Here is a 26561-nt window from a genome sequence, read left to right on the forward strand (position 1 = left end):
GGGAGGGGCTCAGTGAGGGGGGTTTAGAGGGGCTCGGGGAGGGGGGGAGAGGGGCTCAGTGAGGGGGGGGAGAGGGGCTCAGTGAGGGGGGGAGGGGGTGAGAGGGGCTCAGTGAGGGGGGAGGGGGTGAGAGGGGCTCAGTGAGGGGGGAGGGGGTCTGTGAGGGGGGGTGAGAGATGCTCAGTGAGGAGGGAGGGGGGGTGAGGGGCTCAGTGAGGGGGGTGAGAGGGTCTCAGTGACGGGGGTGAGAGGGTCTCAGTGAGGGGGGTGAGAGGGTCTCAGTGAGGGGGTAGAGGGGGTGAGAGGGGCTCAGTAAGGGGTTAGGGGGGGGTGAGAGGGGCTCAGTGAGGGGGATGGGGTTGAGAGGGGCTCAGTGAGGGGGGAGGGAGGGTGAGAGGGGCTCAGTGAGGGGGGGGAGGGGGGGGAGAGGGGCTCAGTGATGGGGGGAGGGGGGGTGAGAGGGGCTCAGTGAGGGGGAGAGGGGCTCAGTGAGGAGGGGGTGAGAGGGGCTCAGTGAGGAGGGTGTGAGGGGGGTGCTCAGTGAGAGGGGCTCAGTGAGGGGGGGTGAGAGGGGCTCAGTGAGGGGGGGTTAGAGGGGCTCAGTGAGGGGGTGAGGGGGGGGTGAGAGGGGCTCAGTGAGGGGGGGTGACAGGGGCTCAGTGAGGGGGGCTGAGGGGGGGGGTGAGAGGGGCTCAGTGAGGGGGAGAGGGTCTCAGTGAGGGGGGTGAGAGGGGCTCAGTGAGGGGGATGAGAAGGTCTCAGTGAGGGGGAGAGGGTCTCAGTGAGGGGGGTGAGAGGGTCTCAGTGAGGGGATAGGGGGGGTGAGAGGGGCTCAGTGAGGGGGTAGGGGGGGTGAGAGGTGCTCAGTGAGGGGGATGGGGTTTAGAGGGGCTCAGTGAGGGGGTGAGAGGGGCTCACTGAGGGGGGGAGGGGGGGTGAGAGTGGCTCAGTGAGGGGGGGTGAGAGGGGCTCAGTGATGGGGGGAGGGGTGGTGAGAGGGGCTCAGTGAGGGGGGGTGAGAGGGGCTCAGTGAGGGGGGGTGAGAGGGGCTCAGTGAGGGGGAGAGGGTCTCAGTGAGGGGGTGAGATTGGCTCAGTGAGGGGGATGAGAGGGTCTCAGTGAGGGGGAGAGGGTCTCAGTGAGGGGGGTGAGAGGGTCTCAGTGAGGGGGTAGGGGGGTGAGAGGGTCTCAGTGAGGGGGTAGGGGGGGTGAGAGGGGCTCAGTGAGGGGGATGGGGTTGAGAGGGGCTCAGTGAGGGGGGAGGGAGGGTGAGAGGGGCTCAGTGAGGGGGGGTGAGGGGGGCTCAGTGAGGGGGGGGTGAGAGGGGCTCAGTGAGGGGGGGGGTGAGAGGGGCTCAGTGAGGGGGAGAGGGTCTCAGTGAGGGGGGTGAGATTGGCTCAGTGAGGGGGATGAGAGGGTCTCAGTGAGGGGGAGAGGGTCTCAGTGAGGGGGGTGAGAGGGTCTCAGTGAGGGGGTAGGGGGGTGAGAGGGGCTCAGTGAGGGGGTAGGGGGGGTGAGAGGGGCTCAGTGACGGGGATGGGGTTGAGAGGGGCTCAGTGAGGGGGGAGGGAGGGTGGGAGGGGGGGGTGAGAGGAGCTCAGTGAGGGGGGAGGGGGGGTGAGAGGGGCTCAGTGATGGGGGTGAGTGGGGCTCAGTGATGGGGGTGAGAGGGGCTCAGTGAGGGGGAGAGGGGCTCAGTGAGGAGGGGGGGAGAGGGGCTCAGTGAGGGGGAGAGGGGCTCAGTGAGGAGGGGGTGAGTGGGGCTCAGAGAGGGGGGTGCTCAGTGAGGGGGGAGGGGGGGAGAGGGGCTCAGTGAGGGTGAGAGGGGCTCAGTGAGGGTGAGAGGGGCTCAGTGAGGGGAGGAGGGGGGTGAGAGGGGCTCAGTGAGAGGTGGAGGGGTGTGAGAGGTGCTCAGTGAGGGGGTGATAGGGGCTTGGGGAGGGGGGGTGAGAGGGGCTCAGTGAGGGGGTGAGAGGGGCTCGGGGAGGGGGGGGTGAGAGGGGCTCGGGGAGGGGGGGTGAGAGGGGCTCGGGGAGGGGTTGTGAGAGGGGCTCGGGGAGGGGGGGTGAGAGGGGCTCGGGAAGGGGGGGTGAGAGGGGCTCAGTGAGGGGGGATGGGCGGGAGAGGGGCTCCGTGGGGGGGGAGAGGGGCTCGGTGTGGGAGGAGAGGGGTTCGGTGAGGGGTGTGAGGGGCTGGGTGGGGTGAGAGGGGCTCAGGGAGGGGGGGGGTGAGGGGTTCGGTGAGGGGGGGAGAGGGGCTCGGTGACGGAAGGAAGGGCTCTGTGAGAGGGGGGGAGGGGCTCGGTGAGGGGGGGAGGGGCTCGGTGAGGGGGGGAGGGGCTCGGTGAGGGGGGGAGGGGCTCGGTGAGGGGGGGAGGGGCTCGGTGAGGGGGGGAGGGGCTCGGTGAGGGGGGGAGGGGCTCGGTGAGGGGGGGAGGGGCTCGGTGAGGGGGGGAGGGGCTCGGTGAGGGGGGGGGAGGGGCTCGGTGAGGGGGGGAGAGGGGCTCGGTGAGGGGGGGAGGGGCTCGGTGAGGGGGGGAGGGGCTCGGTGAGGGGGGGAGAGGGGCTCGGTGAGGGGGAGAGGGGGCTCGGTGAGGGGGAGAGAGGGGCTCGGTGAGGGGAGAGAGGGGCTCGGTGAGGGGGGAGAGGGGCTCGGTGAGGGGGAGAGAGGGGCTCGGTGAGGGGGGGAGAGGGGCTCGGTGATGGGAGGGAGAGAGGGGCTCGGTGAGGGTGGGAGAGAGGGGCTCGGTGAGGGGGGAGAGGGGCTCGGTGAGGGGGGGAGAGGGGCTCGGTGAGGGGGGGAGAGAGGGGCTCGGTGGGGGGGAGAGGGGCTCGTGAGGTGGGGGGTGAGGGGCTCGGTGAGGGGCTCGGTGAGGAGCGGGAGAGGGACTCGGTGAGGGGGGGAGAGGGGTTTGTGAGGGGTGGTGTGAGGGGCTCAGTGAGGTGGGGGTGAGAGGGGCTCAGTGAGGTGGGGGGTGAGAGGGGCTCAGTGAGGGGGGGTGAGAGGGGCTCAGTGAGGGGGGGATGAGAGGGGCTCAGTGAGGGGGGGTGAGAGGGGCTCAGTGAGGGGGGGTGAGAGGGGCTCAGTGAGGGGGGGGTGAGAGGGGCTCAGTGAGGGGGGGGTGAGATGGGCTCAGTGAGGGGGGGTGAGAGGGGCTCAGTGAGGGGGGGGGTGAGAGGGGGCTCAGTGAGGGGGGGGTGAGAGGGGCTCAGTGAGGGGGGGTGAGAGGGGCTCAGTGAGGGGGGGTGAGAGGGGCTCAGTGAGGGGGGGGTGAGAGGGCTCAGTGAGAGGGGCTCAGTGAGGGGGGGTGAGGGGGTGAGAGGGGCTCAGTGAGGGGGGGTGAGAGGGGCTCGGGGAGGGGGAGGGGTGTGAGGGGCTCAGTGAGGGGGGTGAGAGGGGCTTGGGGCGGGTTGAGAGGGGCTCGGAGGGGGGGGTGAGGGGCTCAGGAGGGGGGGATGGGGGTGTGAGTGGCTCAGGGGGGGGGGGTGAGGGGCTCTGGGAGGGGGGATGAGAGGGGCTCTGTGAGGGGGGGAGGTTTGGTGAGAGGGGCTCAGTGAGGGGGGGGAGGGGGCTCAGTGAGGGGGGGAGGGGTGGTGAGGGGCTCAGTGAGGGTGATAGGGGCTCAGTGAGGGGGTGGGAGGGGCTCAGTGAGGGGGGTTAGAGGGGCTCGGGGAGGGGGGGAGAGGGGCTCCGTGAGGGGGTGAGAGGGCTCAGTGTGGGGGTGAGAGGGGCTCAGTGAGGGGCTCAGTGAGGGGGGTGAGAGGGGCTCAGTGAGGGGGTAGGGGGGGTGAGAGGGGCTCAGTGAGGGGGGAGGGGTTGAGAGGGGCTCAGTGAGGGGAGGGAGGGTGAGAGGGGCTCAGTGAGGGGGGGAAAGGAGGTGAGAGGGGCTCAGTGATGGGGGGGTGAGAGGGGCTCAGTGAGGGGGGAGGGGGGTGAGAGGGGCTCGGTGAGGGGGGTGAGAGGGGCTCGGGGAGGGGGGCTGAGGGGCTCGGTGAGGGGGGGGTGAGGGGCTCGGTGAGGGGGGGAGAGGGGCTCGGTGAGGGGGGGGAGAGGGGTTTGTGAGGGGGGGAGAGGGGCTTGTGAGTGGGGGGGGGGCTCGGTGATGGGGGAGAGGGGCTCGGTGAGGGGGGGGAGAGGGGCTCGGTGAGGGGGGGGAGAGGGGCTCGGTGAGGGGGGGGAGAGGGGCTCGGTGAGGGGGGGGAGAGGGGCTCGGTGAGGGGGGAAGAGGGGCTCGGTGAGGGGGGAGAGGGGCTCGGCGAGGGGGGGAAGAGGGGCTCGGCGAGGGGGGAGAGGGGCTCGGCGAGGGGGGGAGAGGGGCTCGGCGAGGCGGGGAGAGGGGCTCGGTGAGGGGGGAGAGAGGCTCGGTGAGGGGGGGGAGGGTCTCGGTGAGGGGGGAGAGGGTCTCGGTGAGGGGGGGAGAGGGTCTCGGTGAGGGGGGGAGAGGGGCTCGGTGAGGGGGGGAGAGGGGGCTCGGTGAGGGGGGGAGAGGGGCTCGTGAGGAGGGAAGAGGTGAGAGGGAAGGCCCGGTGATCGGTAGGGGGGAGTCGAGAGGGGCTGGTGGGAGGGGCCGTGAGGGGGGGGAGAGGGGCTTGGTGAGGGGGGGGAGAGGGGCCCGTGAGGGGGGGGAGAGGGGCTCTGTGAGGGGTGGAGAGGGGCTCTGTGAGGGGGGGGGAGAGGGGCTCGGTGAGGGTGGGAGGGGCTCGGTGAGGGGGTGGGAGAGGGGCTCGGTGAGGGGGTGGGAGAGGGGCGGTAAGGGGGGGGAGAGGGGCTCGGTGAGGGGGAGGGGGGGGAGGGAGAGAAAAGCCCGGGGAGGGGGTGTGTGAGGGGGAGAGAAGTCTGGGGAGGGGTGTGTGAGGGAGAGAGAAGCCTGGGGAGGGGTGTGTGTGAGGGAGAGAGAAGCCTGGGGAGGGGGGTGTGTGAGGGAGAGAGAAGCCTGGGGAGGGGGGTGTGTGAGGGAGAGAGAAGCCTGGGGAGGGGTGTGTGAGGGAGAGAGAAGCCTGGGGAAGGGGGTGTGTGAGGGGGATAGAAGCCTGGGGAGGGGTGTGTGTGAGGGAGAGAGAAGCCTGGGGAGGGGTGTGTGAGGGAGAGAGAAGCCTGGGGAGGGGTGTGTGTGAGGGAGAGAGAAGCCTGGGGAGGGGTGTGTGTGAGGGAGAGAGAAGCCTGGGGAGGGGTGTGTGAGGGAGAGAGAAGCCTGGGGAGGGGGTGTGTGAGGGAGAGAGAAGCCTGGGGAGGGGGGGTGTGAGGGAGAGAGAAGCCTGGGGAGGGGGGGTGTGAGGGAGAGAGAAGCCTGGGGAGGGGTGTGTGTGAGGGAGAGAGAAGCCTGGGGAGGGGTGTGTGAGGGAGAGGGAAGCCTGGAGAGGGGGTGTGTGAGGGAGGGAGAAGCCTGGGGAGGGGTGTGTGTGAGGGAGAGAGAAGCCTGGGGAGGGGTGTGTGAGGGAGAGAGAAGCATGGGGAGGGGTGTGTGAGGGAGAGAGAAGCCTGGGGAGGGGTGTGTGTGAGGGAGAGAGAAGCCTGGGGAGGGGGTGTGTGAGGGAGAGAGAAGCCTGGGGAGGTGGGGTGTGAGGGAGCGAGAAGCCTAGTGAGGGGGTGTGTGAGGGATAGAGAAGCCTGGGGAGGGGGTGTGTGAGGGAGAGAGAAGCCTGGGGAGGTGGGGTGTGAGGGAGAGAGAAGCCTAGTGAGGGGGTGTGTGAGGGGGGTGGGGTGTGTGAGGGAAAGAGAAGCCCAATGATGAAGGAGGTGGGGTGTGAGGGAGCGAGAAACCCAGTGAGGGAGGAGGGGGGGTGAGGGAGAGAGAAACCCAGTGGGGGGGGGGGGGGGGGTGTGAGTAGCACTGTGGATTTTACTGGACACCTGTTACATAAAGCTTGGCCCCCTGCAGACGCACTTACCAGAATTCCCTCCTACTGTCTCTGTACGTTCTCCCTCCTACTGTCTCTGTACGTTCTCCCTCCTACTGTCTCTGTACGTTCTCCCTCCTACTGTCTCTGTACGTTCTCCCTCCTACTGTCTCTGTACGTTCTCCCTCCTACTGTCTCTGTACGTTCTCCCTCCTACTGTCTCTGTACGTTCTCCCTCCTACTGTCTCTGTACGTTCTCCCTCCTACTGTCTCTGTACGTTCTCCCTACCTACCAATTAGATTGTAAGCTCCTCGGAGCAGGGACTCCTCTTCCTAAATGTTACTTTTATGCCTGAAGCACTTATTCCCATGATCTGTTATTTATATTATCTGTTATTTATATGATTACCACGTGTATTGCTACTGTGAAGCGCTATGTACATTAATGGCGCTATATAAATAAAGACATACAATACAATACAGAGAGACACAGTGCGGAGGGAGGGGGGCAGAGAGGCACAGTGGGGGGGAGAGAGGCACAGTGGGGGGGAAAAGAGGCGCAGTGAGGGGGGGAGAGGCACAGTGGGGGGGGAGAGAGGCACAGTGGGGGGGGGAGAGAGGCACAGTGGGGGGGAGGGAGAGGCACAGTGGGGGGGAGGGAGAGGCACAGTGGGGGGGAGAGAGAGGCACAGTGGGGGGGGAGAGAGGCACAGTGGGGGGGGAGAGAGACACAGTGGGGGGTGGAGAGAGGCACAGTGGGGGGGAGAGACGCAGTGAGGAGGGGAGAGCGAGGCACAGTGAGGGGAGAGCGAGGCACAGTGAGGGGAGAGCGAGGCACAGTGAGGAGGGGAGAGCGAGGCACAGTGAGGAGGGGAGAGCGAGGCACAGTGAGGAGGGGTGAGCGAAGCACAGTGAGGAGGGGTGAGCAAGGCACAGTGAGGAGGGGAGTGCGAGGCACAGTGAGGAGGGGAGAGCGAGGCACAGTGAGGTGCCGAGAGTGAGAGGTGCACAGTGAGGTGATTGAGAGAGGCACGGTGAGGGGGAGATGTGAGGCACAGTGGTGAGGTTGAGAGAGGCACAGTGAGGGGGTTGAGAGGCGAAGTGAGACACAGTGAGGGGGTTCAGAGAGGCGAAGTGAAGGGGGTTGAGAGGTACAGGGGGGTTGAGACACTGAGGGGGGAGGGAGAAAGGCGCAGTGAGGAGGGGGACAGAGGCACAAGGGAGACAGAGCACAGTGAGGTGGGGAGAGAGAGCACAGCGGAGTGGGGAGAGGCACAGTGAGGGGGGAGAGAAGTGCAGAGAGAGGGGGGTTGTTACAGTGAGGGTGGGATAGTTAGTGAGTGTTTTTAAATAGTTTTTTTAGTTATTAAGCTTTCTTTGTTCAAACTTTTATAATAGGAAATTAACTGTTTTCTTAAATGAACTGGTCCTGTCTGATTTTGGAACAGCAGTAATTTAAAGATTGAAAGCAGATTGAAACTTTCTAAAGCAGATCAAGCTGTGATACAGTACACACTGCAGCCCAATGTCTCTGTAAGGCTAAGGCCCCGCTGCACACGTCCGCACGGCTGTCTTGCTTGACGGCGGCGCGTGCAACTCACTGCACCGCGATGTGCGGTCCGCAGGAAACCTTTTCTGGCGCGGGGGGGGGGGGCGTGGCCATGACGTGAGGGGTTGGGACCGCCCCTCGGCCGTTCAGCCCCTCAACTCCTCAACCGCTGAGCCCCCCCGCCCCTCGGCCCCTCAACCCCTCACACACACAGACAGGCACTCACGCACTCAGGCACACACACAGACAGGCACTCACGCACTCAGGCACACACACAGACAGGCACTCACGCACTCAGGCACACACGCAGACAGGCACTCACGCACTCAGGCACACACGCAGACAGGCACTCACGCACTCAGGCACACAGACAGGCACTCACGCACTCAGGCACACACACAGACAGGCACTCACGCACTCAGGCACACACACAGACAGGCACTCACGCACTCAGGCACACACACAGACAGGCACTCACGCACTCAGGCACACACACAGACAGGCACTCACGCACTCAGGCACACACACACACAGACAGACAGGCACTCACGCACTCAGGCACACACACACAGACAGACAGGCACTCACGCACTCTGGCACACACACACAGACAGGCACTCACGCACTCAGGCACACACACACACAGACAGGCACTCATGCACACACACAGACAGGCACTCACGCACTCAGGCACACACACACAGACAGACAGGCACTCACGCACTCTGCCACACACAGGCACTCAGGCACACACACAGACAGGCACTCACGCACTCAGGCACACACACACAGACAGACACTCACGCACTCAGACACACAGGCACTCACGCACTCAGGCACACAGACAGACAGGCACTCACGCACTCAGGCACACACACACAGGCACTCAGGCACACAGGCACACAGACAGGCACTCGCACTCAGGCACACACACAGACAGGCACTCGCACTCAGGCACACACACAGACAGGCACTCACGCACTCAGGCACACACACACAGGCACTCACGCACTCACAAATACACACTGGGGGGTGAATCGGAGCAGGGGGGGAATCGGAAGGGGGATCGCTGACACACAGCTCGGCAGGCGATTTAACCCCGTCACTGCTAGGGGGGCCTTCAACCCAATACTTAGGTGCTGACATTGTCCCGCAATACAATACAACGGCGATTCCCCACTCTACAGTATGCTTACAGGTGTGTGTCACACACACACACACACACCTCCCGTGGCGAAGAGGAGAGAGTCTGTGGGAGGGAGCAGGGGGGGCTCCCTTGGTGCTGCAGAGTTTATTTAAAATCGCTGCTTTCCCCCCACCCTCTCCTGCCCGCTCCCCGAAGCCTCCCCTCCTCATTGGCTCACAGCCACACCACGCGACGCGTCGCCGTTTGGGATTACAATTCTCTTGCATCCCCTGGCCGCTGACGCGTCACAGCGCGTAGTGAGCCGTGCGGGGAGGAGGGACTGGGACCTGCTCGGGAGAATAACATCAGATGGTGCGTAACGCGCACGCGGCTGCCCGCGCCGCCGGACGCAGACGGACCAAAGCCTAACAGCTCTCTACAGCACAGACACCATTATTTTGTCTATGGATTTATAGATGTTCTATGATTTGTTTTACCATTAAGGTGACTGACTGGTGGAAGTCTCACAGGGCCACAGCTGGAGGGCAATAAGTGGATTGGCCCCGACGGTCTCCATCGCTATTATTTTATATTGTTCGCATGGCACATGGGATGTTCCATGTGGAAAAAAAAAGAAGGGATTATAGAATTTATCAGCAGAGCTTGGTGGGCGCCTGGCTTGTCAAAAGCAGCGACTGATTTTTTGCCAGCAATGTGCTATTCACAGGCAACATAAAGCAGGAAAGGCTATAAACTCTACACCACGCAATCATCCGCCTTGTCCATGGGGCCCTTGTGTTAATCTACAGATCGATTTGATCGCGTTACCCAGAAGTTTGCATTTTCAATGTGTATTGGTTCTAATTTGTACTTTCTCAGGATGGGTTGAGGCATACCCCTGCCTATATGTGGACCCTAAGACAGTGGCAAAGACATTTTTAAAGGAATGTATCCCTAGGTAGGGTTTGTCTCACCATATTTATTCAGACAGAGGGACTCATGAGTTTGGGAATTGAGTATTATCTTCACTGCTCACATCATCCACAGAGTGCTGGGGTAGTTGAAAGGGTTAATGGAAACCCCTCAAAAAAAATTGCTAAAATGTGTGATCAAATGGCCTGAGGCTCTCCCTGTGGCTCTAATGTCCATCCCAAGCTCCCCTACTAGAAAACATATGAAATACTTATGGGTAGACCAATGACAACTGGCAGTTCAAAGGAACTGGTTGTAAAGGATCACGCAATCTATGATGAGACATTAAATAGATATTGTATGGAACGAGCTGTCACAGGAGACCAGGACATTTAACACCGGGATCAGTGTCACGAGACAGGACACAGTAGTAGCATAAACAAAAGTTTATTCTGACAAGCCAGCAAACATACCACACAATCACAGTGTAACACTCACCAACTGGGGCCTAAGGGGGAAGAATCTAGCCTCAACTAGGTGCAGGGGCCTGCTTCGGTAGGCTTGCCCTGAACCGCTTCTTCTCCATCTTCAGTGCTATTCTACGAGTAGCACTTTAGAATAGCCCCCCAGTCGTGACGTCTCAGTCCACGCTCCAAGATCAACTCCAAAATCACTTGGTACTCTGATCGGCCATGCCCCTTACATAGGCCTCGGTTTGCTATCTTTGCAGAGGCCGCCGACCAATTAGAGCACAGATCTTGACAGTGCAGCCAATCGGAGGACGAGGGATCGTCTAGCAGCACCAATCAGAGAGGGCCGACTTAGGGACTCTGGACTGCTCATAGGGGAGGCAGCCACTGGCGAGTGGGAAATTCGAACTGGCCAATGGGAATTGTGCCTACGGGGCTGAGACCCGGCAACGGTTACATTGGCCAGCCCCATACCCCTGCAGGTTAGGCGCCCCAGCGTCTCGGAGAACAAAGGCTCTGCACTGCAAATCAGAGACAACAGGGGGTTAAATGTCTAACCCCTGTGGGATAAATACGTAGAATATCCTTATAAGAATCCAGGACGAGATATGATCTATAAAAGAGAAAAATGCCAATATGGTGAAGTACGTTTTATCATATAAATAAAGCGCAAGAAAAGTGGCTACTTACAAGGTAGCTCAAATAAACAGGCATGTAAGGATAAAATCCTTTCTTTAGCTGCAGCAGAGGGGCTGGTGATGTCAGGAACTCCTCTCAGGTTTTACACCCTGTGCTCAAAATCACTGAAGATCCCTTGGTTGAAAGTGAACTACACAGTCCCAATAGCCTTGAATAAGGCTTTGCAGCACAGGCAGGAGAGTAAAATGTCCTTACTTCAGACAGACAGGGAGATCTGTTCAGAGACCCTCACGCTACCGGTGTTATCTGTGAAAGACTTCATCTGGGGCATCATTTGCGCCTTTTTGTATTTTGTCTTTTTGTATATCATGGGTGTTGTGTACATCCATTATGTCACGGTAGCTTATGACAAGATATAATGAACACCAAATATCTGGGTTGAACTGAACGAGGCTTAGATATAATAAAATATATTTATTCCTTAAAAAGGTGAACACAGCAATATAGTACAATTAACAGGCAAGAAGGTAACACTTACTTAGGGTTGGGGGATGGAGAAGTATCAGCTAGCAATTCTCCAGCAATCCGGTGACATTCCAGGTGGAATCAGAAGCACCAACTAAAAACTGTAGGGTGGACACAGTTTATATACCTGTGTAACCCTATTCTTAACATTGAATACAGACTATTGGTGAACAATTATCTGTATCCAATCCCTAACGTGGAGACACAGATTAACCTATGCCCCCCAGCTAATTAGCCCATGTGTACTGGGACTCTATGGGTAGCCCCATAATTAAATCAAGGGCGACGACCAGTCTACCAAATGAAGTATCTGCATTGTTTGTAGGTGTAGACATAACACTTACAAACCACTCCAGTTTTATGATTCTCCACCCTCAGGTAACAATTAGAGTGGCAGAGTCTGTTGATTAGTACTGGTCTGTTGATTAGTACTTAGTGTAAACAATCCGGGCAGTTAACTTTTGATCACAGTGCTTAGGCTCAATCAGCCGGCTGCCCTTCATGACCTATTAGCATAGCAGATGGTCTGCATTTTCAGAGCAGATCCAAAATACCATACATATACTTTAATATCTACACATATTAATAAGTTCCATTCTGGTGGGCTCAGTGGGTCGAAATTTGCCAGTTCTTAATGCCTACAGTGACTCCACACATTGGCCAAATATCAACTCTCTGCGACCTCCAGAACTGGAGATACAGAAATGCACTTTAAAACTTTAAAATACAGGATTATAATGAAACATGGGAACAGGGGAACATACATTTTCCTGACATGACAAGGTGTAAGCCACATTCCTGGACCGCAGTCCAGTTAACCCCTTGCCTCCCTGGTGAGTTCAGGGGGTGGCCATATGGGGTGCAACCTCTTTAATACCTGGCCAACCCCCTCTCCCTCTACACATTACATTACGGCAGCACTCATTTTACACCATTTTTACTATTGTTGATAATTAGTTTTGCGCACCTTATTTTGTGTGTATATATATATATATATACACACACACACGATACCATTCTGTGGCTAACTAAATGCTTTTATTCTTTCGAGGTTTCGAGATTCACTGATCTCTTCTTCCGGCGATGTTACAATGAATGAATGAAGCTAAAAAGAGGGTTTAAACTTAAAAACAGTGCATACTGGAATGTGATCTGTGATGGAAAACAATCCCTTCCCTGTGCAGTTTTATGGCTAGAGGTGATAAAATGTCCCTGAATGTCAGTGATGTGAGAATATGTGTGTGTCTCGATTTAGTCCATCGCTAAGTGTCCCGAACAGTTGCATACATTTGTATTCATGCAGCCATGTCTCTTTCGGTGTTCTGAGATTACCTTTGAGTATTGCCACCTTCATGGCTGCATGAATACAAGTTTATGCAACTGTTCGGGACACTTAGCGATGGCCTAAATCGAGACCGAAATTTTACTGACATGAGAACTCTCTTCCCATGAGTGCTAAGGCCATGTCCGTACATACTGCCCTATATGTATCTATATAGAAACCCTGTCTTCCCATAAGAGAAGGCACAAAAGCAGCAACACTCCGATAAGCAAAAATACATGTATTAGCAGTGACAAAACAGCACACTATAAACCCATGTATGTATGTATATATGTATATATATATATGTACGAACACAAAAAGAAAAAGAGGGTTTGTTGAAAACACACAAAATATGTGAAAGTACAAAATGGATTTTATTAGCAATACAAAACACAAAAATAATATTAAAATATACCTAAACACATACTAAATGAACACTGCTGAACCAAAGAATACACAATAAAAATGTAGAGACCCCAAATATGTAACATGCAAAATACATAGGTATGATAATGCAAATCCAGGGGAAAATAATTTCCCCTGGAAATGCAATGGAGATCGGCCGATCAGCAACACATGATAATACAAATGACTGGAAAAAAACAATATCTACACAAACCCAAGTAAACACAGAAAAAAGAGCAACAATGAAAATATAATAAATGAATACCCTAGATGCTGTGTAGCCAGAAGGTGGTGGCTAAACCCTGGCAGTTATAATAAAGAGCCAGAGAAAGACAGAAAATAAATGTCTAAAATATGCATAGGTGGGGTCCCCTCAAAGACTAAAATGGAAACAATGAGTCAGCAGAGAAAACAAGGGAGAAAAGCATGAGAAAATAACTCCCTAATGCCACAGCTAGGTGTAACTGATATAAGCTGTGGCAGACAAAAATGATAGTGTCCCAAAGGCTACCGTGGAGCAAGGAAATGTCCAGATACTTGCTATGACGCTGCACCAAACATCCAGAGGAGAAGGGGGTTGTTAGCACCGCCAGAGGGTAAATTTAACCCCTACATCTGGCCTAGTGATTTATTTTGATCTATGGGGGGTGGTTTTGTGTGTGTGTGTGTGTGTGTGTTACCTAGGCACAAATGAAAGAACAAGGGAGAGGGAGGAAAGAAAACATAGGGTAGTATGTCTAATCAAGCGTCACAAACAAATGGTGAGAACTACACCCACCCTTAGGTGGTAAATAAGAGCCTTTATCCACACAATTGGGATCTGGACCTGTGGAGTTAACTCTAGCAGAGATGTCGGTTGCATTCTTTCTTGATTGAATTTTGATCTCAGATGAATACCATATCATGAGGATAGAGAGGGAACATATGTAGTGCAACACAGTTTTATTAAAAAAACTAAAAAACACAAGAATAAAATACTCACCCTGTAAGTATAAAAATGGGCAATTGGAGAGATTTTAACCAAACTGAGTCTCTCGCATTCAGTTTGTGCCCTGACCCGCTGATGTCCAATAGTATAGACCAGTCCTTTCCACACCGATTTTACATTTGTTACAAGTCCAAGTTTTTATTAGATTATCACACTAGGATCAGGCGCTTTTTTCTTTCTTCGTTTGTGTGTGTGTATGAATGTATATATTGTGTGCGCGCGTGCCATGCCAATGGCTATCTGGCCCTTTGAGCCACTAAGGGGTTAATATATCACAAAGTACAACAAAAGCTATTTGATAACAACTTTTTCTCATCTACTATTGTATGGGCTCACTTTGTAATAAGTCATACCTACAGAACAGAACAATATATAAAGAACATTGATACAGGGAGAAATGTGATTCCCATTACTGGAGTGAGGAGGAAATATTTATTTCCACTTATGAGACATAATTGTAAAATGATTAATTGGGGTGTTTCTTTGCCTTTCTCTGTGTGATTGTAAATATAACTAATATAACAATGTAACTTTAATTATATTCAATATCTTGTACAAGTATAATTTTATAGAGGTTGAACTCAATGAACATATGTCTTTCTCATCCACATGTACTTTGTTGCTTTGCAATGTAACATTAATAAATTTTCTCACCATAGATGTATCTTCAACATACGACTGATCTGTGAACAAGAAGCAATGTCAGAAATGTCCCAAACATCATAAGTTACAGAGGTGCTAATGGATATATATTTTAAGGACTTCAACATTGCATAAGTTTGTATGAGAATTGGAACAAGATTACAAGAAACTTGGCATAGCAGTCAAATACATCAACAGCATTTTACTAAATTTACACACGCCACAATACTAGACAAGACAAGGAGAGGGAATAAACAGCAGACATGAATACTGTATTGCCCACTGTAGGTTATGTTATACAGAAAATAATCCACGCAGGGGTGACACCATATAACTGCTCTGAATGTGGGAAAAACTTCAGTCGGAAATCAAACCTTGTTAGACATCAAAGAATCCATACAGGGGAGACACCCTATAACTGCTCTGAATGTGAGAAAAGCTTCCGTGATAAATCATATCTATTTACACACCAAAGAATGCACACAGGTGAGACACCCTATAACTGCTGTGAATGTGGGAAAAGCTTCCATCGAAAATCAAATCTTATTAGGCATCAAAGAACCCATACAGGGGAGACACCATATAACTGCTCTGAATGTGAGAAAAGCTTCAGTGATAAATCACATCTTGTTACACACGAAGGAATCCACACAGGGGTGAGACCTTATGACTGCTCTGAATGTGGGAAAAGCTTCAGTCAGAAATCAGATCTTGTTACACACCAAAGAATCCACACAGGGGTGAGACCTTATGACTGCTCTGAATGTGGGAAAAGCTTCAGTCAGATATCACATCTTGTTACACACCAAATAATCCACACAGGGGTGAAGCTTTATAACTGCTCTGAATGTGGGGAAAGCTTCAGTTATAAATCAAGTCTTGTTACACATCAAATAATCCACACAGGGGTGAAGCCTTATAACTGCTCTGAATGTGGAAAAAGCTTCAATCATAAGTCAAATCTTGTTACACATCAAAGAATCCACATGGGGGTAAAGCCTTATAACTGCTCTGAATGTGGGAATCACTTCAGTCATAAATCACATCTTGTTACACACCAACGAATCCACACAGGGATAAAGCCTTATAACTGCTCTGAATGTGGAAAAAGCTTCAGTGATAAATCACATTTTGTTAGACACCAAAGAATCCACAAAAGGGTAAGAGCCTATAACTGCTCTGAATGTGGGAAAAGCCTCAGTGATAGATCAAGTCTTTTCAAACACAAGATAATTCACTTAGTGAAGTCTCCCTCTAACTATTAATGTGAAAATATACAAACTACCATTAAAAAAATCCACACAAAATGGAGGCACATTCATGGAGGCAGAGTGGATGGCTGAATAACCTAACCTCCACTCAACCCCGGCAATAAAATAAGCTTTTACATGAAATAAATACTTTTCCCAAAAAAGGATTACCACCAGAGGACTTTGGAAAAGGCCAGGATGGCTCCAAAACAAACTAAAAAGAAACCTACAGCCGATTTGGTGGATTATTTTAAACAAACAGAAAAGGCGCGAAGACAGCAGGCTTCAGAGCGGGACTCCAGCTCAGCCTCTGAATCGGAACAAGAAATGGAGCCAGAAGAATTAAAACAACAAGCAACGAAAAAGGATATCCAGATGTATATGGCAACCTCAAAATGCTGCTTCAGATGCAACTAAAAGATCAGAAACGATATCACTACATTGGGAAACAGAACCGACGAGGTAGAAAAGAAATTAGATGAAACAATTAAATCATTAAACAAAAATGAAAAGATCACGGCTCACCCCCAATCCCAGATCAGTGATATATCCGACAAGAAGATGCCAAAAACAGGGACAGAAGAAACAACTTGCGGTTGAGAGGAACTCCTGAATCTGTAACCGAGCCAGAAGAATTTATTGCAAAATGGATGACCGCCACATTGCCAGACCACACTGAGGCATCTCTGGTACTAGATGGGTGCCATAGAGCTCTGAGACCGCGACCCTCTCCAGACGAAAGACCCAGGGATATTATCATACGCTTCCATTATTTGAAGACCAAAGAATCTTCTTTCCCAAGCAACAAGATGTTTGTTGGACATTTCTTTTAAAAGCATAAAGATCCAGACATTCCAGGATATATCGCCGGTCACACTCACTAATAGAAGAAACTTACATCAAATAACCTCTATCCTAAGAGAAAACAATGTCCGCTACCGATGGGCTTTTCCATTTAGATACAATAGTAATAAAGGACAGGCGTACATTTACCCTGAAGGAGGTCTCAGAAGGTGATTCTTTCCTACATGGGCTGGGCCTGGGGCCAACCCTGCCTCGACCGATGACACTGACGGAGGCAGGTCCGGGCCATCTTGGGAGGAGAAGAGGCCGCGGGGTTCGTGCCGAACAAACACGGACCAAGCAGATCTCCAGTTAGTGCACAGACACCAGCGGCAGGATCATGAGACATTCTGGGTATGATTGAGGAGCCCACCCTCCCATATGTACATGCATCAATGTAGGAGAGAAGGATCTTACCCAGCGGGGAACTGGTGGCTGCCCCGCGTCTTGGTGTTCCTGCCATGCCTCACGTCATAGTGATCTCTCAGGGAATGTGGCTGGTGGGCAGGGCTGATTGGCTGGGGAACGCCCCCGACTTCGACCCGGCTGGGGGGGGAGGCTCGTTGGGTCACTGTGCCGGATTCAGAGATCTGAGTTGGGACACTGACTGATGCTTCAAGAAGAAGGTGATACATACAATATTTCCCCAAGAACAAGGCCCTACTTAAAGGGTCTGACAGACTATGCACTAAAAAATAAAAAAGTGGGGGGAGGGAATAGTGGATAAGATAGCAAATATTGTTCTAAGGAACGATTAGACACAGTAGATCCTCCTTCTCTCCCCTCCATTCACCCCCCTTACCCCGCATACTGGTTATGAAAAAGGTTAATATGGTAAAATCCTGTATTTAAAACTATGTGTTAAATTAAGAACAAACAGTATTTACCTGTTTTTCAACAAATATATGCCTAGAGAGTGATAGATATCAAGTACAGTGCTTAACCACTGATCATGATTAAACATGGACATAGCTCCCCCCTCACCTTCCCCTCCTACCCCCCTCCCCTTACCCCCCCTTTCTGGTTATGGATAAGGTTAATATGTTAATATCCTGTATTCAAAGTTGTATGTCAAACAAAGAACAAATTATTTTTACCTGTTTTTTCACGGATATATACGTCTATAGAGTGATAGATACCAAGTACAGTGATTAACCAGCGATCATGATTATAAACTAAACAAAATAAGGATGTGTTCAGAGTCCCCCTCTCCCCTCCGCTCTTTCCCCTCCTCCCCCTTCTCCCCCTCTGCCCTCCCCCTTCCTCCCCTCTCTCCTCCCTTCCCCCCTCTCAACCCCAAACAAAACATAAATGTTAACACCATGCAACAAACAAACCAAAATACATGGTACCCTAATTGATATATATACACTCGCTGACGAGGTGGGGAACTCACAAGAGGGTCTCCCGACCATCCCTTCGCTGACACTGGATTCCCGGGGCTGGGGATGTCTCCAAAGGGAATTATAGCCTCCAGGCCAGTCATTAGGATGACTGTCTCTCATTTTGGGGCTTTTTCTATGCCCCCCTTGTTTTTCTATTCTTGTCTTAACCCCTATGTTCTCCCCCCCCCCCCAAATCCTTCCCTCCTCTCCCCAACCCTCTTTGCCCGCGGCCGAAAAAATCCATGAGGATGAGGAGATCCAAGATCACAACCTAGGAAAATCTTTAGAAAAATATAAAGATCCCTCCAGTGGGAGAGGAGGAGTCTTAGGGGGTTATGCACTAAGCTCCGAGCTTTCGTGCTGGCCTAAAAAAAAATTGTACGTCCAATAAAAATTGAAGCCGGATGCGTGATTCACTAAGGCCCTGAGCCCATTTTCTATCGGACGTGCCAAAAACTGGCTTATCGTGCGTGCAATGTTTTTTCCATCTGCTAGCGCACTGAAACTTCACGTACGATAGCTGATAGGGAAAAAAAGCCGCCTGTAACATTTGCATGGAGATTCTGCATCTCCATGCAAGGCTGTTACAGGCGATCGTACACAAAATAAATACATTTTAATAATAGTGTATATGAGCAGGGGGTCTCCGGAGCTGAACCGCATTGGTTTCAGCCTCTGGGACCCCTACTTCAGGAGATTCAGGCCCCTTTATGGGGTGCCGGTATCCCCTGCACTTTTAAAGCTTCCGCGTCACGTGACCGGGACATTTAAATTCTGCAGGGGATACCGGCACCCCATAACGGGCCCTGTATCTCCTGAAGTAGGGGGTCCCTGAGGCTAAAACCAATGCAGTTAAGCTCTGGAGACCCCCTACACATCTACACTACTATCAAAACACACACAACAATAACCAATAATTCATTACTGTAGCGGCTATCTGCTATGGTAATGAAGCTGCATTAATGTACATTTTAATAATGGTGTGTGGAAGCAGGGGGTCTCCTGAGTGGAACCGCATTGATTTCTGTCTCGGGGACCCCTTGCTTCCCGAGTTACAGGCCTCGGATGCCAGTGTCGCCGCCATCTTTATAGCGTCTAAGTCGCGACGTGAACGCTATAAAGATGGCGGCGACAATGGCACCGATGCCCCAAACCAGGGCCTGTAACTCGGGAAGCAGGGGATCTCTGAGCCAGAAATCAATGCGGTTCAGCTTGGGACCCCCTGCTTCCGCACACTATTAATAAAAAATACATTAAAACAGCTTCATTACCTTAGCGGCTATCCGCTAAGGCAATGAAGGGGTTAAGGCACAATAGCATGTTTATTGGGGACAATTGCCCCCAATAAACATTGCAATATACAACACACATCCCCCCCCCCCTAACACACACAATACAGTAATGGGCAAAATTACTATTATCCACATATGGATAATAATGCATTTGCCCTTTTTAAATACATGAATCAGAATAATTACAGTAAATACATATTACAGACCTTTTCCAGGCACCCACAAGGAAGGCCGTCTTCATCCTCATCTTCATCCTGCCCATGTCCCTTCCGATGTTGCAAAATATACAAAAGAATAAAAATAGCCAATGTAATGTCCTCTAACCCCTTAATCACCTTAGCGGTCATTAACCGCTATAGTCATTAAGGAGTTAACCCACCACTTGGGTGGCCTTTACACCCTCCCCCACTACCCACCCCGTGAGGCCTAACCACCCACTACCCACAGGGAGGCCTACCCAGCCTGGCTTGGGGACAACACCCACTTCCCCCACCCCCATTAAACACAATAAACAGCACTATATTTAATAAATAATACATAACACACCCCCTGTGCCCCCCCATAAACACCTTATTTATTATTTTACATACAGGGTTAATACCCCAGGCCCATGGGAGTCCCCTGTGGCCCTGACGGATGTCCGTAAGCCTCACAGTGGCCCAGCAAAATGTTTCAAACAGGGTCTGGAGGCCTACGAAGTGGTCCCCGCCAGGCGCCGTGGTCCACCAGGTGGTCTCTGGGTCACCGTGGGCCCCAAATGGGGTCTCCACGGGTAGGCTCACGGGTGTCTGGGGGGCCCCGGGTCAGACCCACAAGTGTCTGATGGTTCTCGGGTGGTTCCCACGGGGGTCTGGGGGCCCTCGGGTGGTCCCTAAGGTTCCGTGGTGCACCCACAGATGTGGGGCCACCGGTTCTTCCCCGCAGGTGTCCCCCGTGGACCCGCCAGCTTGGTACCCGTGAGTGTCCGAGGAGACCTCAAGTGGTCTCCATTGGTCCCCGCAGACCTAAGGAACCAACCCTGTATGTAAAAATAAATAAACCTGTCCTATACATTTAAATACATAAATACCCTACACACACACACACACACACACACACACACACACACACACACACACACACACACACACACACACACACACACACACACACACACACACACACACTACAGTAATGTGCAAAATAACTATTATCCAGATATGGATAATAGATTATTTGGCCATTATGAAACACATAAAACAGCATAACTAATGTAAATAAATAGAGTTCTACTTACCCCATGGCAATGAGATAGGCAGTCCGGTCATCAAACGTTCTCCGTTGGCAAAAAAAACCATTGCAAATATTTGCAAAGGCCAGTTAACCCCTTAATCACCTTAGCGGTTAATAACCGCTATAGTAATTAAGGGGTTAACCCACCTTGCACCGATACCAACCCATCACCCATTCATTTGTACAGTGGGTATACTTTTATTCTCCGACATCTCCGAATTTTTTCGTGGATTTATTCCGAATGCCACGCACTTCACCGCGTTCATGCCGCATTCATGTTGCATTCATGCCGGCGTCATCCGCGGTTGATGTGTTAATTGATGTGTTTATTGATAATGGTTCGGATTTAATTGGTTGCAATTCTTTGCGTATCCGCCAGGTAATTATATTCATGAATTGTAATGCGCATGCGCTTCAGTAATGTGTCGACTTGCAGGTGTTTAAAAAAATACCACAGTGGTCTATTGTAAATTGACTTTGGTACTGAAGAAGTTATAATAATGTATCAATTTAGGCTTTTCATATTAAAAACTAAATGCGCAGTGTCTGGTGTTCTATTGTCCTGAGAGTTCCGAGATGAGTGCACCGCTGCAGTCCGTGTACCAAAAACCCGATATAACGTACGTTTATTTAATATGGGCCGCGATTAATGCAACAGATGATAAGATGGCTACAGTTGGTCAAATTTATCAGTATTTTATCGAAAACTATGACTTTTACAAATTTTCACCAGATGCTCATGTGTGGAAGCGTGCAATAAGGAAAAAGTTATGTATCGATCCGTGTTTTTTTCGTATTGATCCCGGTGTTATTGGAGGGTATTGGTGTGTATCACCAGATTTTGATCATTGAGACTTCAAAAGGCGAAAGGTCATGTTAAAACCAACTAAGAAACGTCAGTCGCTGGCAAGCAATGCGCCAGCGACAGCGGCAGCTTCCAATAACGGTCCGACCATCAGTGAAAACGTGGTGACCGGCAACCCTTGATGTCTGTCCCCGCCTGGTTACCTGCAGCCTGAGCCGGATTTCGCGTACAGATTCCAGCAAGCTTGCATGTACCAAAGCGATTTCCAGCCTCATCAGCTGTCAACTACAGGTGTAGTAGTCCCGCTGTCAACTGTCAACTACGTGTTTGATCGAGAATACGGGACTGGCAGTGGCTCGGCGCCAGCTGATTGGCAAACTCTATGGTGAATAATGTTGCCGTTTTTTATTCTGTTTTTGAAATATGAATATCAATGCACAGTCAATCAATTCTCCTGTAAGCAATATCATTGGCTGAGCAGCTTGTACAGTAGATACTGAACAATTGGTGGAAAGCTAGGCGCATGCGCATTGGAATAAATGGAGGAAAAAGCGCACAAGCAAAAACGGAGCAGGAAGGACCCAAGATCAAAAAATAAATTGAAAGGGCACTTTAATGTGACAAAGACCCATCCAACGCGTTTCGAACATCACAGCGTTCTTTTTCAAGGATAAAACACAGTGTCCCGACATCCATTAAGTACCCTCTTACCTGTATGCAATTTCGCGCCAAAAAACGGAAGCGCGATGACGTCATGACGCAATGCGCGTCATTGCGCATGCGCAGGACAGTCCGGCACCGTTCTAAGGGCAAAAACTGTCATGCAGGCAGTGAGGACATTATTGATGTGGGCAATGCATAAGACAAACTGACAATGCTACTGCTATATCTAGCCAATGTTTCAAAACAGATCGCCGTGACGTCAAGACGCAACGCATATCATAGCGCCTGCGCAAAAACGGCACAGCGACATCAATGGGCACAGTAGAAAAAAAACATTGAATGAATCAAAACCAATAAGGACAAAAATACCAAATACATAAGGGGGAAATGTACAGAATAATAAACGAACTACTGAGCTCCTTAGTTGATTCTTAAGGAGAATAAGGATATGGTTAAAAGAATGCATATAACCACAACTATAAAAAGAACTAAACATGAACTAATTAAAAACAAATGATTGAAATAAAGAACAGAAAATATAAGATAGTACTAAAAAAGCAGGGAGAAAATAATAATATTGCTTCAAGAAAACGCTGATAAGTTTATGTATACATATTAGGTAAAGAGAAACAAAGCACAATTAAGTATGCTGTATATTGTATAAAGAGAGATCAAGCTAATGATCAAATAACAATAAACTGCTAAACTAAATTTTTAATAACCAAAATAAATTTAATAAATCACAGAAAATGGGTTAATTGCCAATATTCAAACCCATAGGGAAGTGCGTTTGGAGAATAAAAATCCAATACGCCTCCCTACGGTTCAAACGATTGATACGATCACCACCTCTAGGTCTACAATTAATTAATTAATTCAATACCCAGGAAGGAGAAGTTCCTGGTACCTCCCTGACCACATTCGGAGAAGTGTTTGGAAACAGGATGATTTGTATCTTTCAATTTTATGAGTCTTAAATGCTCTAACATCCTGACCTTAAGAGCTCTAATCGTTCTTCCCACATATTTTTTGCCGCAACCACATGTTATGAGATATACAACAAATTGACTTTTGCAATTTATAAAACTATTAATGTAAAATTCTTTGGTTTTTCCTCTATGACCATCATGTGACTGCGGAAAACTATCCTGAAAAAAACTTTTTGCTGGCCTCATATGTTTACAAACGCTACAGGAACCACATTTGAAAGAACCTCTGGTAATGTAGGATTTATTAATCCTGGGAGTAATTAGGTCACTAGGGGAAACATACGATCCAATTGTTCTCGCTCTACGATATACAAATGCAGGACCAGATTCAGTATATTTTTTAAGTACAGGGTCCATAGATAGGACGTTGCAATGTTTGGAGATAATAGAGTTGATTTTTCCACTTTGGTTATTAAACTGTGAAATAAAACATGGACATTTATTAATGGATTTTGCCGGTCTATTAATACTGTACTTGTTCACATATTTCTCTGTATATGTGCCAAGTTGAGAATTCCCCATAACACTAGCGGGTAACAATGATGCCCTCTCTGTATTTAAGGCATTGTCAAAAGCAACATCAATATAGGATTGGGTATAACCTCTATCTGAAAACCGTTTAACCAGATCCTCAGACTGAGAAAGAAAACCACCAGGAGTAGAGCAGTTCCTTCTCAGCCTGAGGAACTGTCCCTTTGGGATAGCTTTAATCACATGAGATGGATGGCAGCTGTCCGCCCTAAGAAACGTATTCCTTGAATTTAATTTCCTGTAAACATCCGTTTGGATCAATTTATCAATGTCCACAAACAATTGTAGATCCAGAAATTCAATGTGATGAGAATGAAAGTTTAATGTAAATCTAAGATTGTATTTATTATCATTAATATAAGAGACAAAAGAGTGAAGTGCAGTGACATCCCCTTTCCAAATAATAATTATATCATCCACAAACCTTTTATAAAAAACAATATTGTGACGAAAATTGTTAGTGCTAGAAAATATAAAAAGTGCTTCCCACCACCCCATAAAGAGATTTGCAAAAGAAGGAGCAAAGCTCGTGCCCATAGCAGTGCCAATTAACTGTAAATAAAACGTACGATTAAAGGTGAAAAAATTGTGTGTGAGAAGAAAAAAATGCCCTAAAGACTAAAACAGATTTTCCCAGAAACCTCAGACCAATGTTGGAGGGTGTGGGCAGGTAGGCAGAATGGTCCATATCTGGTGGGAATGCCCAGCAATACAGAGGTACTGGGGAATGATACATGAAATCATCAATGTCACTACTGGCCGGACCATCCCACTTGATCCTCTGGTGTACGTTTTAGCCAAGCCGACCGAGAAAACCAACTCCCCAATCAAACGCCTAATCTCACATATCCTGACGGCTACCAGATGCGCAATACCAGCAGCCTGGAAGAGCCAATCCCCCCCTTCCAAACAGATGGTCATAAACAGACTAGGGGAGGTAATGCTGATGGAGAGACTCTAAGCCTTCCTCAGACACACTACCGAAAAGTTTCATAAGACCTGGGATCAATGGCTAGAAGCATAAACTTAGGAGAGTGTCAGGGTAACAAAGAGAGGAACTAGATTCAGATAAAGGAAAAGAGACTAAACACCCCCAATTTTTTTTTTGCTTTCTTATATCTTATCGAATTGTTTAAAAGTATAAAAACAAAATCAAATAATTATTTTGGACTGAGGAAGTCCAAAGGGACTACCATAGATATGTGTTACGAATATTGTCATGTAATAACCTTGTCAGAGAAGAAAAAAACGCAATAAAAATATTTGAACAAAAATATACCTTTATGCTGTATCTTGTGCTAAAAATGTCTAAGTCCCCCTTTCTGATGTCAGGGATAGAATAAGGAGATATTTATTTATTTATAAAATATTTTACCAGGAAGTAATACATTAAGAGTTACCTCTCGTTTTCAAGTATGTCCTGGGCACAGAGTAAAACAAAATAATACATGGTTACAAATACAGTTACATAAATGAACAAGGTATACATTATATACAAGACATTGCATGCACAGTTAAAGAAAATATATATTATGAGCGTATGAAACAGTTACAGACCAGATTAAAGTGTGAGACAGCCTTAGATTTGAAAGAACTTAAGCTGGTGGTGGATATGAGAGTCTCTGGTAGGTTGTTCCAGTTTTGGGGTGCACGGAAGGAGAAGGAGGAACGTCCGGATACTTTGTTGAGTCTTGGGACCATGAATAGTCTTTTGGAGTCTGATCTCAGGTGATAGGTACTGCATGTGGTAGGGGTGAGGAGCTTGTTCAGGTAGCTGGGTAGCTTGCCCAGAAAGTATTTGAGGGTGAGACAGGAAAGGTGAACTTTGCGCCTAGACTCTAGTGATGACCAATCTAGTTCTTTGAGCATTTCGCAGTGATGTGTGTTGTAGTTGCATTGGAGAACAAAACGACAAATTGAATTGTAGAGGGTGTCAAGTTTGCTAAGGTGGGTTTGAGGAGCCGAGCCATATACTATGTCTCCATAGTCAATAATTGGCATTAGCATCTGCTGTGCAATACGCTTTCTGACCAGGAGACTTAGGGAGGATTTGTTCCTGTAAAGTACCCCTAGTTTGGCATAGGTCTTGGTTGTCAGGGTATCAATGTGCATCCCGAATGTTAAGTGGGAGTTAAACCATAAGCCCAGGTATTTAAAACTAGTGACAGGTGTTAGGGTGGTGGTAGCGTTGGTTCTAATCAGGAGCTCAGTCACTGGAAGCTTTACAAATTTAGTCTTGGTCCCAAATACCATTGTTACAGTCTTGTCAGTGTTTAAAAACAGTTTGTTTTGGGAAATCCAGTTTTCGAGTCTCACAAAGTCAGACTGAAGTATGTGTTGAAGGTCAGAGAGGCTATGGCTGTGTGCATGCAGGATTGTGTCATCTGCATACATGTGTATTGAGGCTTCCTTACAAGCTGTGGGAAGATCATTAATGAACACTGAGAAGAGTAGGGGCCCCAGAACAGAGCCTTGCGGGACACCACAGGTGATATCCAGGGGGTTGGAGTTAGAGCCTGAGATGGACACATGTTGGGATCTTCCTGATAGGTAGGACTGAAACCAGTTTAAAGCATGTTTCCCTATTCCAGAGCTCTGGAGTTTGTTAAGCAGGATAACATGATCAACTGTGTCAAAAGCCTTTGCAAAATCTAGGAATACTGCACCAGTGAGTTGTCCCCGTTCCATTCCACACTGGATTTCATTGCAAACTTTTAGCAGGGTAGTTACGGTGGAGTGTTTGGGACGAAACCCAGACTGGAATTGGCTAGGGAAATTTGTCTTGGTGTAGAAATCGCTTAATTGGGAGTGGACACATTTTTCCATAACTTTGGATAGAATTGGGATAGAATTGTAGTTTGAGACAGTGTTCTTGTCCCCACTTTTGAAGATTGGGACAACTCTGGCAGTTTTCCAGGTCTTAGGGATATGGCCTGCAGACAGGATAGCGTTGACTATGGACGCAATTGGTTTGGCAATGGCTGGGGCACCAAGTCGTAGGAACCTAGATTGTAGTAAGTCAGGTCCACATTGGCTGCTTAGTTTTAGTTTGAGGAGCGCTTGTGTAATCTCCTCTTCAGATACTGGGCTAAATTGAAAATTGTGGGCAGTGTT

The 26561-nt window shown here is 50.3% G+C and overlaps 2 protein-coding genes across 3 annotated transcripts in view; both read left to right on the forward strand.

The window, feature by feature from the left end:
* Positions 1 to 26561, forward strand: part of LOC142464294 (uncharacterized) — a 566786-nt gene that overhangs the window by 421150 nt on the left and 119075 nt on the right. The window contains exons 9-10 of one of the 2 annotated variants that reach the window (XM_075567766.1): positions 13204 to 13213; positions 14745 to 15658. In XM_075567766.1, coding sequence (XP_075423881.1) covers positions 13204 to 13213; positions 14745 to 15658 — 924 coding nt within the window. Of the gene's footprint in view, positions 1 to 13203; positions 13214 to 14434; positions 18567 to 26561 lie in introns of those variants that run through there. The other variant, XM_075567767.1, reaches the window with a different exon arrangement.
* The window catches only part of LOC142464298 (uncharacterized), a 429853-nt gene that overhangs the window by 38292 nt on the left and 365000 nt on the right, over positions 1 to 26561 (forward strand). The gene's annotated exons all lie outside the window — the stretch shown is intronic.

The sequence above is a fragment of the Ascaphus truei genome, chromosome 12 (assembly GCF_040206685.1).
Source record: "Ascaphus truei isolate aAscTru1 chromosome 12, aAscTru1.hap1, whole genome shotgun sequence".
In the NCBI taxonomy this organism is placed as follows: Eukaryota; Metazoa; Chordata; class Amphibia; order Anura; family Ascaphidae; genus Ascaphus; species Ascaphus truei.